The 17,565-nt window shown below is 42.1% G+C and overlaps 1 protein-coding gene across 1 annotated transcript in view; it reads right to left on the bottom strand.

The window, feature by feature from the left end:
* The window catches only part of GRIA3 (glutamate ionotropic receptor AMPA type subunit 3), a 336,547-nt gene extending 332,652 nt beyond the window's left edge, over positions 1–3,895 (bottom strand). The window contains exons 1-2 of the mRNA XM_044305700.1: positions 3,793–3,895; positions 2,965–3,123 (exon numbers count right to left, since the gene is read on the bottom strand). Of these exons, the coding sequence (XP_044161635.1) occupies positions 2,965–3,123; positions 3,793–3,883 (250 nt within the window). The 5' untranslated portion in view covers positions 3,884–3,895. The remainder of the gene's footprint in view (positions 1–2,964; positions 3,124–3,792) is intronic.
* Positions 3,896–17,565: the final 13,670 nt, after the last annotated feature.

Genomic DNA, 17,565 nt, shown 5'->3' on the forward strand with positions numbered 1-17,565 from the left:
TATTGCTAATGCGGGAAAACCTGCAAATCCACGTGGCCACTAGCAGTAAGCAATCACTTGACAATCAATTTTTAAGACTGGTGTATTACGTATTAATTTAAAGTGTATTACATCTGTAGGCTCTCACGGGCCGGTCCTCTTTCCCTCTGTACCCACCTGTTACTAGTTTCATGTTTATCATATTTGTATTTTTATATTATGTATGTGTAACCCCCCCTGTTGTACAGCGCTGTGGAATTAATGGGGCCTTCAAATAAATAATATTAGAAAAGAGCTGTGCCTTTCATGGACACGCTGTTGTCACCTACATCTTGGTCACGTCTCCCCCGCCTGACGGCCACCACTTGTGTCCTTATTGTTCTCACAAATACCAGGTGCTCTCACAATGGGAAAAGTGTGACTAAGAAGACATTCAGATCCTGAACGCAATCTTCAGCATGCGTTTCTATGGAACACAAGACTTTGGCCTTTGAGGGCCAACACTTTGCAGTGCCTTCTGAAGCACTCCAGTCTATTGCGTTCATCGTAATGGAAGATGGATTTACTGACATCTACTAAAGCGTTAATTCCGCTATGCTATAATGTGATCGGAGGGTTAGACCACTGTGGAATTCAAGGACAAAGCTTTACAGCGACTGCATTATGTACATATGGGGATAAGAGGGTTATTTATCAAGAAACAGAGAGCGTCTCCAAAACTAAAATGACATAAATTGTATCAGCTCTGCTTTCTGTGGCACTGCTGCAGGACGTTCTTGGCACTCTCCTCACTTTGGAAGCAGGAGCCCTCTAAATCTTGAGAAGAGTGTTTTCCTCTAACAGGCACAAAGTGAACAAACTACATCATTCTAGCAGCCCTGTCCATCACGTCTGGGCAAATGACCTCGCAAGAGCTGAATGAAGCCTCCTTTTTTGTTAACCCAACAACAGCAAAATAGGGCAAATTAATTTATTCTGACAAAATTTACTGAGTCCAATTTAAACTGATGACTTGGCACGTCACCTTTGCTGGGTTCATAGACTCTTTCATGTTAGGTGGCTCAGCGCTGGGTAAGTATTTCATTCTTTGGAATCAGGAGGTAAAAGCTTTCTGACATGTGAAAAATGATTGGTTTTCATTTGATTTGACGCCCTGTACGTTTTTATTACGACCACCTATGGTCCGACTTGACTGATTCCTTACTTGGGTTTCAGATTCTGTGCTCAGATGGCAATTAACATTGAGCGTCTACATTCTGAACTTTGCATAACCAGAAACACATAGATATTAATATAATTCCAAACACCCACCAGCTCTTTTCATTTAGCTAATTACCCTAAGAGGTGTTAGATGGCAGTGGATTCCTTCTGCAATTGCCATAAGGAAATATTGTTGATTGAAATCAATTACCGAAAACTACGTGTAAGGGCTTCGTGCATTTGCGTTTAATCCATTCATTGATATTTGAGAAATGGTGCTACAAAGCCAACCTCTTGAAGGGATTACTTTGATTAAGGATTAAGGAACTAAAGTGTTTGATGGAAATGACATTCATTCAGCAACAGGAGCAATAGACTGTAAAATGTGCAGGCGTTCAGTAGCAGGTGAACTTTTTGAAAACTTTCAATACCAGGTTGGTAAAGCATCATTTTTCATGGGAACATGACCAAAAAAGCCAAAGGTGAATATTTTTTTTCAATTGGAGACATCAGTAAGTACATTGCCACAAAAAATGTCCATGTCAAAGAACTAACTAACAATTGATAAGAAATGCCCATGATGCACCCTTAAGTAATCCTAACATTTTGCATAGTGCTTTTCTCCTGTCGGACTCAAAGCTCTCAAGAGCTGCGTCCACTAAGGGCGCGCTCAAGGGGCAACCCTGCAGTGTTAGGAAGTCTTGTCCAAGGACTTCCTACTGAATCGGTACTGACCCTACCTAGCCAGGATTCGAGCCCTGGTCTCCCATGTCAAAGGCAGTACACTATCCAGTAGCACTGATATAGTAGATACTATGCTACACACAGCACCTTGGATATCAGCCTCTTGGTCAACTGGGTTTTGGGAGCCAGAAGGCCCCATTACTGCAGTTTAGAGTACCCAGTGCTGGACTTTAGAGCAGGAACGAGAAGGAATCACAGCCTGCCAACGTCTAGCTGTTGATATTGGCTCTGGCACTGCAGCACAGTCAGGTCCTGGCTATGCTGCGTCTGGGTAAAATGTTAACATATATACATCTTACAAGAAGATATCAACCCTAATATAAATGTGCTCCTGGGGGACTAGGTTCAGCAACACTACACACATTTATTTGCCCAGTATACTTATTATTTCATGTGGCCCACAGAAGCGAAACGAGCACTGCAGAGAAGAGCTCATTAAATACTATGCCATAAAACTCTGATGTCTTCTCCAGAATGAGAGCATCCAGCAGCCCATCCTATGGTATGCTCACAGCCAATGAAATATTTTCATGGTATGACAGGGCATACAGATCCCAATGATTGTTAATTCATGTCCAGGCTTTGAAAGTGCTGCATTAGAGGCTCACATCGCCAGCCATGCCACAGTACTATCACAGAAGAAGAAGGAGAGGGATAGAGACAGGAGGATACAAAAGCCACCCATGAAAGAAAAGCAAGTGAGACACAGACAGAAAGAGGGGGCATGTAGACAGATAAAGAGACATGACGTTAGGGTGAAAGGGAGTAAGAAAGAGGGCTTTTCTATACTTTGCACTGCATTTTACTTTTTGTTCTTTAACGGGTCAATGCTAAAATATGGAAATGCATAATTACTGTATAAGTCTCGCATTTACAAGAGTAGCCTCAACCAATGACTAGGTTGAACTCTGCCTGGATGGATCTGTTAGACTCCATACCTATCCGTCTTAGTAAGCAAACCCTTAAGGAGGCACTGCGTTCCTTGCAGGTCTACTCAATAGTCAAGCGTTGGAGCCATTCTCAACATTCTCAGATACTTACAAGCGTTGGTCACAGAGAAGCTGTTGGATGAGTCTAAGTGGTCTACATTGTGAAAGAGCTGGAAGGGCCTCTCTGTGTTATTTTGGTTGGTGTTGTGCAGCTGAACGGCGAATAAAAACGCGCTGTGTTCCTGAATGGTATTTTTCATGAAAAGTCCACCTACAGAAAGGGGGGGGGAAATACAGTAATATTAATCTATGATCGGTGATGGCAGACGACACATAGAGCACTTATGTGGGATGGACACAATACTTTACGACACGACAAGTCTGCTTAGTATACGTTTCTGCTGATTTGAACTTTTCCTGGCACCATGGGGCATTTCCCTTTAAGGCATGATTCGGCTCCTCGGCTGGAGTGTTTCTGCCTTTCTTTTAATACAATTTGCTGACTCCAGTTCTTCTACGGCTCCCGTCAAGAAGAAGGGGAGCGAACCTATTCAGCAGTGTACAAGACCTGACTAAAAGGAAGGCTGTGTGTTCCTTTACATACTGCCCATTATGCTCTCATCCCCAGCACAAAGAGCTGAATGGATCCTTTGTGGGTTTAGGGGGTTAACATGGCTCTACATAACTTTTCCTGCAGTGTGCTGGATCCATAGGCAGCTCCGCGCTGCAGTGGCCGGTCTATAGCCTAGGTCTCCCCCTGTCTCTGCATTCTGGCTGGTCCTCTCCAGCAGGCAGGAGAACACTCAGGGGTAGATGCTGGACCCCACAGTACAGGCTGGTGTCATGCATGCCATAAGGACAGGAGGATGCCTGAAGTTGGCCAATGCTCTGACATGGTCCTGGTATGCATGCAAGCTGCTGTGTGCATTCAGTCACTTACCTATATTGATAGTGTTGGGGAATCCTCCATAGGTCTCTCCTGCCAGGCTCAGCAGCAATAGGAAGACAGTCTGGAGCTCGTTGTGTCCCATTTTGCCAGCCCTCCACAGCCCGGGCATTCAGCACTCCGCACAGTCCCTCACAGCAGCAGCACCACGGACAGCTCCATCGGCTGCAGAGCTCGCAGTCAGCCCCTCTCTCACCACAGAAAACAAGGGGACTTTTCCCAAAGATGGTGGTGAGAAGAGAAAGGGAGTGAGGGAAAAAAAAAAAAAAAAGCTGAGATGAAAAAGGCTCCTCCAATTGGACCAGTAGGGGGGTTATTGATCAAACTTGATCTGACGTGGAGTTAAAGCAGCATGGAGGAGCTGAGCCTCACTGCAGAGCACAAGGAGATGCGATCGATAGAAGCTCCCAGCCTCACGTGGACCACAGGCTAACCCCTTCATGACAACAGCGCCGCCAGCCCCCAAATATCAGCATCCGGAGCCCCCCCTGCAGAGAGCTCCTTTATCAAGGGGAAATGGTGCTAAAGGCGAGCAGAAGACGGGATGCGGTGTGAACATGCGCCAGCTGCGAGCTCTGCCCGAGACTTCTCTGCGCTGCTGTGTCCACTGCAGTGTGTGCAGCAATAGCAGCATCTACAGATTACTACTGTGCAGGTGTCACAGAGCCTATATATATATATATATACACTGTCTGTATACATCTACTGTATGTGCAGCAATAGTAGCATCTATAGATGACTACTGTGCAGGTGTCACAGAGCCTATATATATATATATATATATATATATATATATATATATATATACACACTGTATACATCTACTGTGTGTGCAGCAATAGCAGCATCTATGGATGACTACTGTGCAGGTGTCACAGAGCCTATATATATATATATATATATATATATATACACTGTATAAATCTACTGTATGTGCAGCAATAGCAGCATCTACAGATGACTACTGTGCAGGTGTCATAGAGCCTATATATATATATACACACTGTCTGTATACATCTACTGTATGTGCAGCAATAGCAGCATCTACAGATGACTACTGTGCAGGTGTCATAGAGCCTATATATATATATATATATATATACTGTCTGTATACATCTACTGTATGTGCACAATTAGCAGCATCTATAGATTACTACTGTGCAGGTGTCACAGAGCATAAATATATATATATATATATATATATATATATATATACTGTCTGTATACATCTACTGTATGTGCACAATTAGCAGCATCTATAGATGACTACTGTGCAGGTGTCACAGAGCCTATATATATATATATATATATATATACACTGTCTGGATACATCTACTGTATGTGCAGCAATAGCAGCATCTATAGATTACTACTGTGCAGGTGTCACAGAGCCTATATATATATATATATACACTGTCTGTATACATCTACTGTATGTGCAGCAATAGCAGCATCTATGGATGACTACTGTGCAGGTGTCACAGAGCCTATATATATATATATACACACTGTATACATCTACTGTGTGTGCAGCAATAGCAGCATCTACAGATTACTACTGTGCAGGTGTCACAGAGCATATATATATATATATATATATATATATATATACACTGTATACATCTACTGTATGTGCAGCAATAGCAGCATCTATAGATTACTACTGTGCAGGTGTCACAGAGCCTATATATATGTATATATATATACACACTGTCTGTATACATCTACTGTATGTGCAGCAATAGCAGCATCTACAGATTACTACTGTGCAGGTGTCATAGAGCCTATATATATATATACACACTGTCTGTATACATCTACTGTATGTGCACAATTAGCAGCATCTATAGATTACTACTGTGCAGGTGTCATAGAGCCTATATATAGATATACACTGTCTGTATACATCTACTGTATGTGCAGCAATAGCAGCATCTATAGATTACTACTGTGCAGGTGTCACAGAGCCTATATATATATATATATATATATATACTGTATACATCTACTGTATGTGCAGCAATAGCAGCATCTATAGATGACTACTGTGCAGGTGTCACAGAGCCTATATATATATATATATATATATATATATACACTGTCTGTATACATCTACTGTATGTGCAGCAATAGTAGCATCTATAGATGACTACTGTGCAGGTGTCACAGAGCCTATATATATGTATGTATATATATATATATATATATATATATATATACTGTATACATCTACTGTGTGTGCAGCAATAGCAGCATCTATAGATTACTACTGTGCAGGTGTCACAGAGACTATATATATATATGTATATATATACACTGTCTGTATACATCTACTGTATGTGCAGCAATAGCAGCATCTATAGATTACTACTGTGCAGGTGTCACAGAGACTATATATATATGTATATATATATACACTGTCTGTATACATCTACTGTATGTGCAGCAATAGCAGCATCTACAGATTACTACTGTGCAGGTGTCACAGAGACTATATATATATATACACTGTCTGTATACATCTACTGTATGTGCAGAAATAGCAGCATCTATAGATTACTACTGTGCAGGTGTCACAGAGCCTATATATACACACTGTCTGTATACATCTACTGTATGTGCAGAAATAGCAGCATCTATAGATTACTACTGTGCAGGTGTCGCAGAGACTATATATATATATGTATATATATATGCACTGTCTGTATACATCTACTGTATGTGCAGCAATAGCAGCATCTATAGATTACTACTGTGCAGGTGTCACAGAGCCTATATATACACACTGTCTGTATACATCTACTGTATGTGCAGTAATAGTAGCATCTATAGATTACTACTGTGCATGTGTCACAGAGCCTATATATATATATATATATATATACACACTATCTGTATACAACTACTGAATGTGCTTATACTCTCACTCACTGTCTCTCTCTTACTCTCTGCTCTCTATTTAAATTATTTTATTCTCTCTATATAAGTATATATGTTCTCAATCTCTCTCTCTCTCTCTCTCTATATATATACATATACATACTCTTACTCTCTTTGTATACAAATACTACATATATACTCTGCCTCTCTCCCTCACTGTATATGCTCTCACTCACTCCTCTCTGTCTCTCTGTATATACTGTATACAGTATATATTACATGTATGCTCTCACCCTCCCTCTCTATATAAATGCTCTCACCCGCTCTCTCTCTCTCTCTCTATATATACTTACACTCTCTTTTCCCTCTCTCTCTACATATACATAGATGATCTCACCCTCTCTATTTATAAATGCTCTCACCTACTCTCTCTGTCTCTCTCTTTATATATATACTCACTCTCTCTCCCCCTGTCTCTCTCTCTCTCTCTATATATATATATATATATATATATATATATATATATATTTTTTTTTTTCTCTCTCTCTCTCTCTCTATATATATATACTTGCTGTGACTCACTTACTCTCTCTCTCTCTATATATATATACTTGCTGTGACTCACTTACTCTCTCTCTCTCTCTATATATATACTCACTCTCTCATCCTCCTGTCTTTCTCCCTCTCTCTCTTTCTCTCTCTCTCTCTCTCTCTCTCTCTCTATATATATATAAATGCTCACGCTCTCTCTTCCCCCTCTGTCTACATATATACATGCTGTCACTCTCTCTTTCTCTATCTTTCTATATATACATAGATGATCTCACCCTCTCTCTATTTATAAATGCTCTCACCTACTCTCTCTCTCTCTATATATACTTGCTGTGACTCACTCTCTCTCTCTCTCTCTCTCTCTCTATATATAGAGAGAGAGAGAGAGAGAGAGTGAGTCACAGCAAGTATATAGAGAGAGAGAGAGTAGGTGAGAGCATTTATAAATAGAGAGAGGGTGAGATCATCTATGTATATATAGAAAGATAGAGAAAGAGAGAGTGACAGCATGTATATATGTAGACAGAGGGGGAAGAGAGAGCGTGAGCATTTATATATATATAGAGAGAGAGAGAGAGAGAGAGAGAGAAAGAGAGAGAGGGAGAAAGACAGGAGGATGAGAGAGTGAGTATATATATAGAGAGAGAGAGAGAGTAAGTGACTCACTCTCTCTCTCTCTCTCTCTCTCTATATATATATATACATACATAAATGCTCTCACCCTCTCTCTCTAAACATATGTTCTCACTAACTCTCCCTCTCCCTAATAAAACGTTAATGAAATTAGTTTCACCTAAGGTTATGTCTGACTTGACATTGTAGTTTTGCTGAGAAATTCTGCAGTACAGGGGTAATTGTAATGTGTTAATCTGAATGGATGATAGTTCGGTAAAGTGATCCATCCAATAACACAGGTCTGGAATATCAGAGGAATCAATATATTGTACTTATTTACATGATGGTGCCATTTGCTCCGCCTGAGTGAGCACTGCATCTGGAGTTCCAACTGCTCCAGTCTTGTCTGGAGGGTTAGTTTCTAATTTATGTACTTTCTATACAAACTAGAGTTGCCATTTGACAGTATATTTTAATTTCCTTATTTTTATATATGAGTAGTGTTGGGTGTGAATATTCGAATAGCGAATATTAATTGCGAATATCGGAACTTTGATAATTCGCTAATATTTAGAATATAGTGATATTGTATATAGTCATAATTTGTAATATTCTAGATTTTTATTTCATCAGTAACCTCCCTTCTTGCGGGCCAATGAGAAGGCTTCAATGTCTTTGTCTGAGCTTAGCAACATCCCTAGCAACCAATAGGAAAGTTACCCCTTACTATATAAGAACCTCCCCAGCAGCCCTTGTATGCAGTATTTTGCAGATCTGAGAGAGACAGCAGTGTCACTGCGACAGATCTGATAGAGACAGCAGTGTTATTGCTGTGCTCTCTGCGTTCCTGTGTCATTACATTAGATAGTTAGTTAGTTAGTTAGCCTATGCATATATATATATATATATATATATACAACCAAAGCAAAAATATAAACACAACACTTTCGGTTTTGCTCCCATTTTGCATGAGCTGAACTCAAAGATCTGAAACATTTTCTACATACACAAAAGACCCATTACTCTCAAATATTGCTCACAAATCTGTCTAAATCTGTGTTAGTGACACTTCTCTTTTGCCAAGATAATCCACCCATCTCACAGGTGTGACATATCAAGGTGCTGATTAGACAGCATAAATAATACACAGGTCTGCCTTAGAGTGCCCACAATAAAAGACCACACTGAAATGTGCACTGGGGGGGGGGGGGGGTCAGAAAACCAGTCAGTATCTGGTGTGGCCACCATTTGCCTCACGCAGTGCAACACATCTCTGTCACATAGAGTTGATCAGGTTGTTGATTGTGGCCTGTGAAATGTTGGTCCACTTCTCTTCAATAGCTGTGCGAAGTTGCAGAATATTGGTAGGAACTGGAACACGCTGTCGTATACGCTGATCCAGAGCATCCCAAACATGCTCAATGGATGAGTATACTGGCCATGCAAGAACTGGGAGGTTTTTAACTTCCAGGAATTGTTTACAGATCCTTGCAATATGGGACCATGCATTATCATACTGCAACATGAGGTGATGGTGGTGGATGAATGGCACAACAATAGGTCTCAGGATCTCATCACGGTATCTCTACGCATTCAAAATGCCATCAATAAAATGCACCTGTGTTTGTTGTCCATAACATACGTCTGCCCATACCATAACCTCACCACCACCATGGGCCACTCGATCCACAAAGTTGACAGCAAAACGCTCACCCACAAAACGCCACACACGCTGTCTGCCATCTGCCCTGAACAGTGAGAACCGGGACTCATCTGTGAATAGAATGCCTCTCCAACGTGCCAGATGCCATCAAATGTGAGCATTTGGCCACTCAAGTCGGTTACCACGACGAACTGCAGTCAGGTCCCCCGATGAGGACGACGAGCATGCAGATGAGCTTCCTTGAGACGGTTTCTGACAGTTCGTGCAGAAATTCTTTAGTTATGCAAACCGATTGTTGCTGCAGCTGTCCGGGTGGCTGGTCTCAGACAATCATAGAGGTGAACATACTGGATGAGGAGGTTCCTGGCTGGTGGGGTTATATGTGGTCTGCAGTTGTGAGGCTGGTTGGATCTACTACTAAATTGTTTGAAACGCGAGAAATGTACATTCATTGTGCACGGGCAACAGCTCTGGTAGACATTCCTGCAGTCAGCATGCCAATTACACGCTCCCTCAAACATTGCAACATCTGTGGCATTGTGCTGTGTGATCAAACTGCACATTTCAGAGTGGCCTTTTATTGTGGGCAATCTAAGGCACACCTGTGCAATATTTATGCTGTCTAATCAGCACCTTGATATTCCACACCTAAGAGGTCGGATGGATTATCTCGACAAAGGAGAAGTGCTCACTAACACAGATTTAGACAGATTTGTGAACAATATTTGAGAGTAATGGGTCTTTTGTGTATGTAGAAAATGTTTCAGATCTTTGAGTTCAGCTCATGCAAAATGGGAGCAAAACCAAAAGTGTTGCTTTTATATTTTTGCTCAGTGTATAATACAGATAGTTAGTTGGAGATAATCGGTGTAGGTTAGATAGTGATATAGTGTAGCTGATAGTTTCTGCTGTCCATACATACATGCTACATACAAAGTGCTATATGTATGTATGTATGCTACATACATACATAAATACATAGTGCTGTGATGTCACAAGTTCACAACAATACTTAGTGCACCAATCACTAATCAGGGCCGGCCTTTGGGGTGTGCGAGCTGTGCGGCCGCACAGGGCGCCATGGCAACAGTGGCGCCCGGCGGCCGACACAGCTTGCAGTCGGTCTCTACAGGCTACAGCAGCCGGCTGACCTGAGCCGAGATTGGGTGCAAACTTGCAGGGGGCGCCAGGCAGCAAACACTAAAATGAGGATCATGGGAGCTTATGGCTCCCGTCCCCTCTGTTCTTCCTCATAGGCTTCAGGCTAGTGGCCTGAAGCCTATGAGGCAGTAGAGCGAGCGTAGTGTGTAGAATGTAGTTGATCCTAGGAGGTATGATGTCAGGGGAAGAGGCGGAGTCTCGTCACCCAGGGGGCGTGGCCTAACAATGTGCGGGAGATTCTACAGAGCAGGAGCAGAGTCTGCAAGGTAAGTATGTGGAGGAGAATAGTGACTGTTATTTTTACTTGGGGGGCTTTTTGCAGGGGCTGAAGGGAGAAGGAATCATCTTTGTACTGGAGACTGTATGTTAGAGGGGTCTGAAGAGAGGGTAGTTGGGGTGATATTATTTACATGGGACTGTATGCTGAAGAGGCTGAAGGCAAGAGGGTGATATTATTTTACATAGGGCTGTATGCTGGAGGGACTAAGGCAGGGAAGTTATGTGTCTTACATGGGACTGTATGCTGGAGGGGCGTTGTATCTTACATTAGACTGTATGCTGGAGGGGCTGAAGGCAGGATGAGAGTGATGCATTTTACATGGGACTGTGCAAGAAGGACTGGAAGGCAGGAGTGTGATGTATCTTACATGGGACTGTATTCTGGAGGGGCTGAAGGCAGATGGCAAAGAGAGGGAGTGTGATATTATTTACATAGGACTGTATGTTGGAGGGGCTGAAGGCGGAGAATGATGTATTTTACACGAGACTGTATGCTGGAGGGGCTGAAGGCAGGAGAGTGATGTACCTTACTTGGGACTGTATGCTGGAGGGGCTGAAGGCAGGAGAGTGATCTACCTTACATGGGACTGTATACTTGAGGGGCTGATGGCAGGGAAGTAATGTGTCTTACATGGGACTGTATGCTGGAGGGGCTGAAGGCAGGGGGAAGGTTGTATCTTACATGGGACTGTATGCTGGAGGGGCTGAAGTGGGGGCAAAATTATTACTATAATACTACAGAGGGGGCCATTATAATATTAATAATAATAATACAGAGGAGGAAATAATAATAATAATATAAAGGGGCCAGTATATATTTTAATTATACAGAGGGCATTATAGTTATGGGCACTACCGGGGAGGTCTGTTATCTGAGGATGATAATAAAGTGAGAAATCCCCATAAATTTCTGTGAAACTCTGCAGAGACGAGACGCGACTGAAAGAAGTTATCATGACGGTCCTATCTTCGAATGAAGATGCTGAGGAAAGTCTACTTCACTGGAGACGTCACTGGATGTAACAGGTATGTGCGGTACTCTTTTTTTTTTTTTTTAACCAAATATCTTGGGGCCTGGGGGCAGGGGACTGGATAAGCATAAGGGTGACAGACACTGGGTATGATTAAGGGGGCAGGGGACTAGATAAGGTGGGTGACACCGTGACAGTCACTGGGTATGATTAAGGGGGGCAGCGGACTGGGTAAGGGTGACACTGGGTATGATTAAGAAGGGCAGGGGACTGTGTAAAGGTGACAGGGTATGATTAAGGGGGGCCGGGGACTGGCTATGGGTGACACTGGGTATGATTAAGGGCCTTAATCATACCCAGTGTCACCCATAGCCAGTTCCCTGCCCCCCTTAATCATACCCTGTCACCTTTACCCAGTCTCCTGCCCCCTCAATTAGACCCTGCCCCCCTTAATCATACCCATTGTCACCCATAGCCAGTCCCCTGCCCCCCTTAATCATAACCCTGTCACCTTTACCCAGTCCCCTGCCCCCTTAATCATACCCAGTGTCAACTAAAGCCAGTCCCCTGCCCCTTTATCATACCCAGTGTCTATCACCCTTAATTTAAGGGGGACAGGGTCTAATTAAGGGGGCAGGGGACTGGGTAAGGGTGACAATGGGTATGATTAAGAAGGGCAGGGGCCTGGGTAAAGCTGACAGGGTATGATTAAGGGGGGCAGGGGACTGGCTCTGGGTGACACTGGGTATGATTAAGGGGGGCAGGGGACTGGGCAAAGGTGATAGGGTATGATTAAGGGGGGCAGGAGACTGGCTATGGGTGACACTGGGTATGATTGTACTTGTTTGCACTTGCACTTAAATTATCTGTAATTAAAGAAAACTGTTTGTTACAAAGATTGTTTTCCTCTTTGTGTATGTATAGGTGAACCGGGGAGGGAGGGGGGGCGCCACGAGATTAGCTCGCACAGGGCGCCTGAACACCTAAGGCCAGCCCTGTCACTAATAAATAGTCAGACCTGTTAAAATGCGAAGTTGCACGTATTGCGCCAAAATATTTGCATCATTAGTGCCGTTTTTGCATTCGCGAATATATTGGAGCACTCTATCTGCATATAAGGCTATTGTAATGTTCTGCCGGGCCAACCATTTTCTCCAGTCTCAGGAAACTTCTAGCAGCTTGAAAAATGTAGCTAGTGTGACTATAGCAAATATATGATGAATATTCTACCAAATATTCACGAAATATCACAAATGCTAATATTGCCCCTGCCGCTCATCACTATGAGTAGCAGTATCTAAGGAGTCCACAGCAGATGATTATTAATTCGGTCAAATGGTAAAAATATGAAGTGTAACATTTGTTTCATAAATATGACATAGAATATTTCAAAGCTTTTAAGAAAATGCAAAAAGTAAATAAATATGTAATAAATAAAATTGCGTTAATTGTAGGTGTATTTATTAAATGGATGCATTTCAATGGATATGGGATCGTGTATGTTGTTATGTTCTACACCACATTCCCTCTCTTGTCATTTTTACATACAATTTATTGCATATAAATTGTATGCATAGTAAATGTCTATAGCAATTTGATTTTAATATCTTTCAAAGGCTATAACTGAATGGAGGGCCTGCCAGGTCCTGCTTACACTGCTAGCAGTACTGATAGGGCTGATTGATTGACAGATGGTGCTTGGCTTATCAGTCTTAATACTGGTCATTTATACAAAGCATTGGCTGATTCAGTTGTATGAGGGGGTTATGCCTGGTCTATAGAAAATGACCAGCTGATGTAAGGGAAAAAACCTACACATGTGCAAACTAACAAATGAATAGACATGCTTGGATGACAATGCCAAATATTCCTTCATAGATAAGGTAGCAGTCAGATGAATACACTGATTTCTACAGGATCATCTGACAATTATATGTGTATGGAGTCCTCCTGACTCCACATTGGATTTAACCCTTAGAACTTTTGTTACCTGATGGAAAAAACGTGTACCAGAGAGGTCATGAAGCAGCCTATGGCCTACTCACCACTGAAAGAAACCTGTGCACTCGACATAGAATTCATGGCTATGGTGACATCATGACATATACAGTTGGTTGAACAAGCATTTGGTCTATTGTTATCTTACGTATGGTTGTTGTTAGGCTACATTTACACTCATAGATGTATGCACATTTTCTAATAAATTAGGTAAATTGGAACTAAATTGGTGAATGCAAACAGTCTATAAATAAAACTGAAATCTGGCACTGGTCTCATCTGCTATAATGTATCTGACCAGCTTAAAGTGGTAGTCACCTATGCAACTGCAATTGTAGTGTATACAGTATACATCCAACTAAAAAAGATATGAAATAGAACTCAATGAAAGGAATGAAGGAAAAATCATAGATGACTGAAAAGTTTGTACAGGACTAGTAGTAGGTTGGTTGGCCTGTGCAAGTTGCTCCTATTTCCCTTTCAGATCAAATGCATGGGGCAAAATGAGGGACTGCCACACATACATGTAATGTTACTTCAAAATGGCCTAATGTGTGTGTTACAGGTCTTTCAAGCAGAACTGAGGGCTCGATACTTGGTACAACTTTACACTGGGCTAGCACAGGGCTCTACTGGGGTCAGTTTTTCACAGTCCTCCAAACTATATATACCACCAACCAGCCAGCATGCTGCAGTGGTTCCCTCACCAAGCTCAGAGATGATGTTCCCTTGGGCATCTCACTCTAGGCCACTCATTCTCTCTCTCTGGACCTATCTGCGGTATATGCATATCAGACTCACATGTACAGTCCTACTACCAGGGCATCCCCCATAACAACCACCAGCTTTTGATCGGTGGCTATTGATACACTGACAGGGACACTCAGATGATAGTCTGACAGGACATAGACATGTTGTTGCTCCAGCTCTTGGGGTGGCAGTACCACGTATAGTATCTGTTCCAGTGGATAACTCATCACCATAACCCTCAGACTTCTCACTACTGCCCCTTTTGTGTTTCTCAGAATTCTGCTCCTATGGTTAACAAGGTAGTGAGGTTGTCCTCCATCTTGTCCTACAGAATGTGTTAAATCCTTTATTTCTGTGTGTTCTGCCCAGCAGGGTTTGAATTTAACTCTATTTCACGTCTGTTTTAGTTTTGCTATTTCTGTGGTGATTAATGTGGTAATAGCACCATCTAGCGGTGCTAAATTGTATTGCACCTTGTTTTTTTCTTGTTTCAAAGACTGCTGTATTGTGGGTGGTGCAAAGCATTGGGGGAGGACAAAGCATCCTGGGAAAGAGAAGTCTCCAGGACACAGTACAGAGCTGTCCTCCTGCATATCTCCTTCTTAAACTCCACCATCCCGGTAAAATCATATCTGATGAGAGGTCTATCTTTGTTTCAGGGACATTATGTTATGCAGAGCTGTTCAACTAGTTATAATTGTCACTCAGGGAGTTATTTGTGTTAGCTAACCATGAAATCTATGTTAGGCTGCCATTTTACCATGTGCTTCAGTGTTATGCAAATGTTGCAGTACCTGATATGATATGTACTTATACATGTTATTTGTATTCCTATAGTTTTACCAAACAATTGATTAATCATAAAATACTCCTGTTTTTCCAATAAACAAGTTAGAGTACAAAGAACAGTCCTCTCATTTGGAAGAAAGGAATGGTTTATGTTGAATGTCAGACTGCACACTGTGTGAATGTGTATGAAATATGAAAACAGAACAGTGTGTGACTGGTAGTGATGGATGAACATCGGCCGGGACAGTTCGCGAATCGCAAGTATGGCAGGCGAACCTGAAAAACCTTCAGCTCATATTTGCAGCCACCAAATACTTAGTAGAAGTGCACAGATAGTCCCATAACATGGACAGTGATTTACCAGAGGGGGATCAATGGCAACAAATTCCAACAAAAAATATATATCTTAATCAGACATTTTTCTGCTTTTTAAAGGTAAATTCTCTGAAATGTGTCCTGTTGGAGCCTAGAAATTTTTTATTTTAGGCCACGGGAGTACGTTGTTCCAATGTCACTATCTGTAGCTGAGGTAACGCAGCAAAACCGCAAACCAATGCTGCACAACCCAAATGCACTATATAGATATTATATAATTGGTATATAACACCTCTGCTTCAATCACATTTTTGGGGGGGCAACTGGTATATCACACCAGTAGAAATGATTTCTTCCAATGGCATTTGTCACTCTGTGTAGCTGAGGTAACGCAGCAAAACCACAAACCAATGCTTCACTACCCAAATGCTCTAAATAGAAAGTATATAATTGGCATATAACATCCCTGCTTCAATCAGTTTTTTTAGGGGGCAACTGGCATATCACACCAGTAGAAATGATTTGTTCCAATGTCATTTGTCGCTATCTGTAGCTGTGGGAATGCAGCGAAACGGCAAACAAATGCTGCACTACCTAAATGCACTATATAGAAAGTATATGTCACGGATGGTGTTGCAGAAAACAAGAAGTAACAAATAAAGATCCAAAAGGGTGAGCCCTATTAAAGCCCTATAGCTCTCCCTAACTGCTCAGCCCATGCAAAGATCTCTGTGATAGAAAGTTGCATGTCCACGTACCTAGACTGAGTGAAACCTGAAACCCCTATAATAGTGAGGGGACATGACCACCGGCTCCCTGCACGTAATACGGAGGGAGTCAGGGTCACCTAGGATCAAGCCAACAGGAAAACACAAATAAAGTATCAGACTTATCTGAAGAGTCAGCAGTTGCAGCATCTAGCAGTGAGCACCATCTAGGAAGTTGTATAAACCGCAAAGTGAGGCAGTATGGGAGGGGATATAAAGGGAGGCAATCACTGCTAATAGATGACAGCTGGGAGAGGGAGAAGAGATGTCAAAATGAAACCAAAACAAAAGAACATCATGCAAGAGGTACTGAAGAACGTCTATCAGAACTTCTCAGAGATCTGGCGGTAACAGTACCCCTCCCTCTACGAGTGGACTGCGGACACTCAGAGCCCACCTTTTCAGGATGGGACCTATGGAACACCCTGATAAGACAAGTGGCATTAATGTCCGCCACTGGAACCCACAACCTCTCCTCAGGACCATAACCCTCCCAATGAACAAGGTACTGAAGAGAACCACGGATAATATGAGAGTCCACAATCCAAGAGACCTGAAATTCAAGATTACCATCAACCATAATCTGAGGTGGAGGCAAAGAGGAGGGTACAGTGGGTTAGACATAAGGTTTTAATAGGGACTTGTGAAAAACATTATGGATCTTCCAAGTCTGAGGAAGATCAAGGCGGTAGGCAACGGGATTGATGACGGACAAGATTTTGTGAGGCCCAATAAACTTAGGACCCAACTTCCAGGAGGGAACCTTTAATTTGATATTCTTAGTAGACAACCACACCAGATCACCAACATTCAGGTCCGGACCAGGCACACGTCTCTTATCCGCCACACGCTTATAACTCTCACTCATGCTCCATATATTATCCTGAATCTTTTGCCAAATAGATGACAAAGACGAGGAGAATCTCTCCTCATCAGGTAAACCAGAAGACCCCTCTCCATATGCACCAAAAAATGGTGACATATCAGAGGACTCCTGATATTTAAAGCAAACTCAGCAAGAGACAAA

Source organism: Bufo gargarizans, chromosome 9 (genome assembly GCF_014858855.1).
Source record: "Bufo gargarizans isolate SCDJY-AF-19 chromosome 9, ASM1485885v1, whole genome shotgun sequence".
Lineage (NCBI taxonomy): Eukaryota > Metazoa > Chordata > Amphibia > Anura > Bufonidae > Bufo > Bufo gargarizans.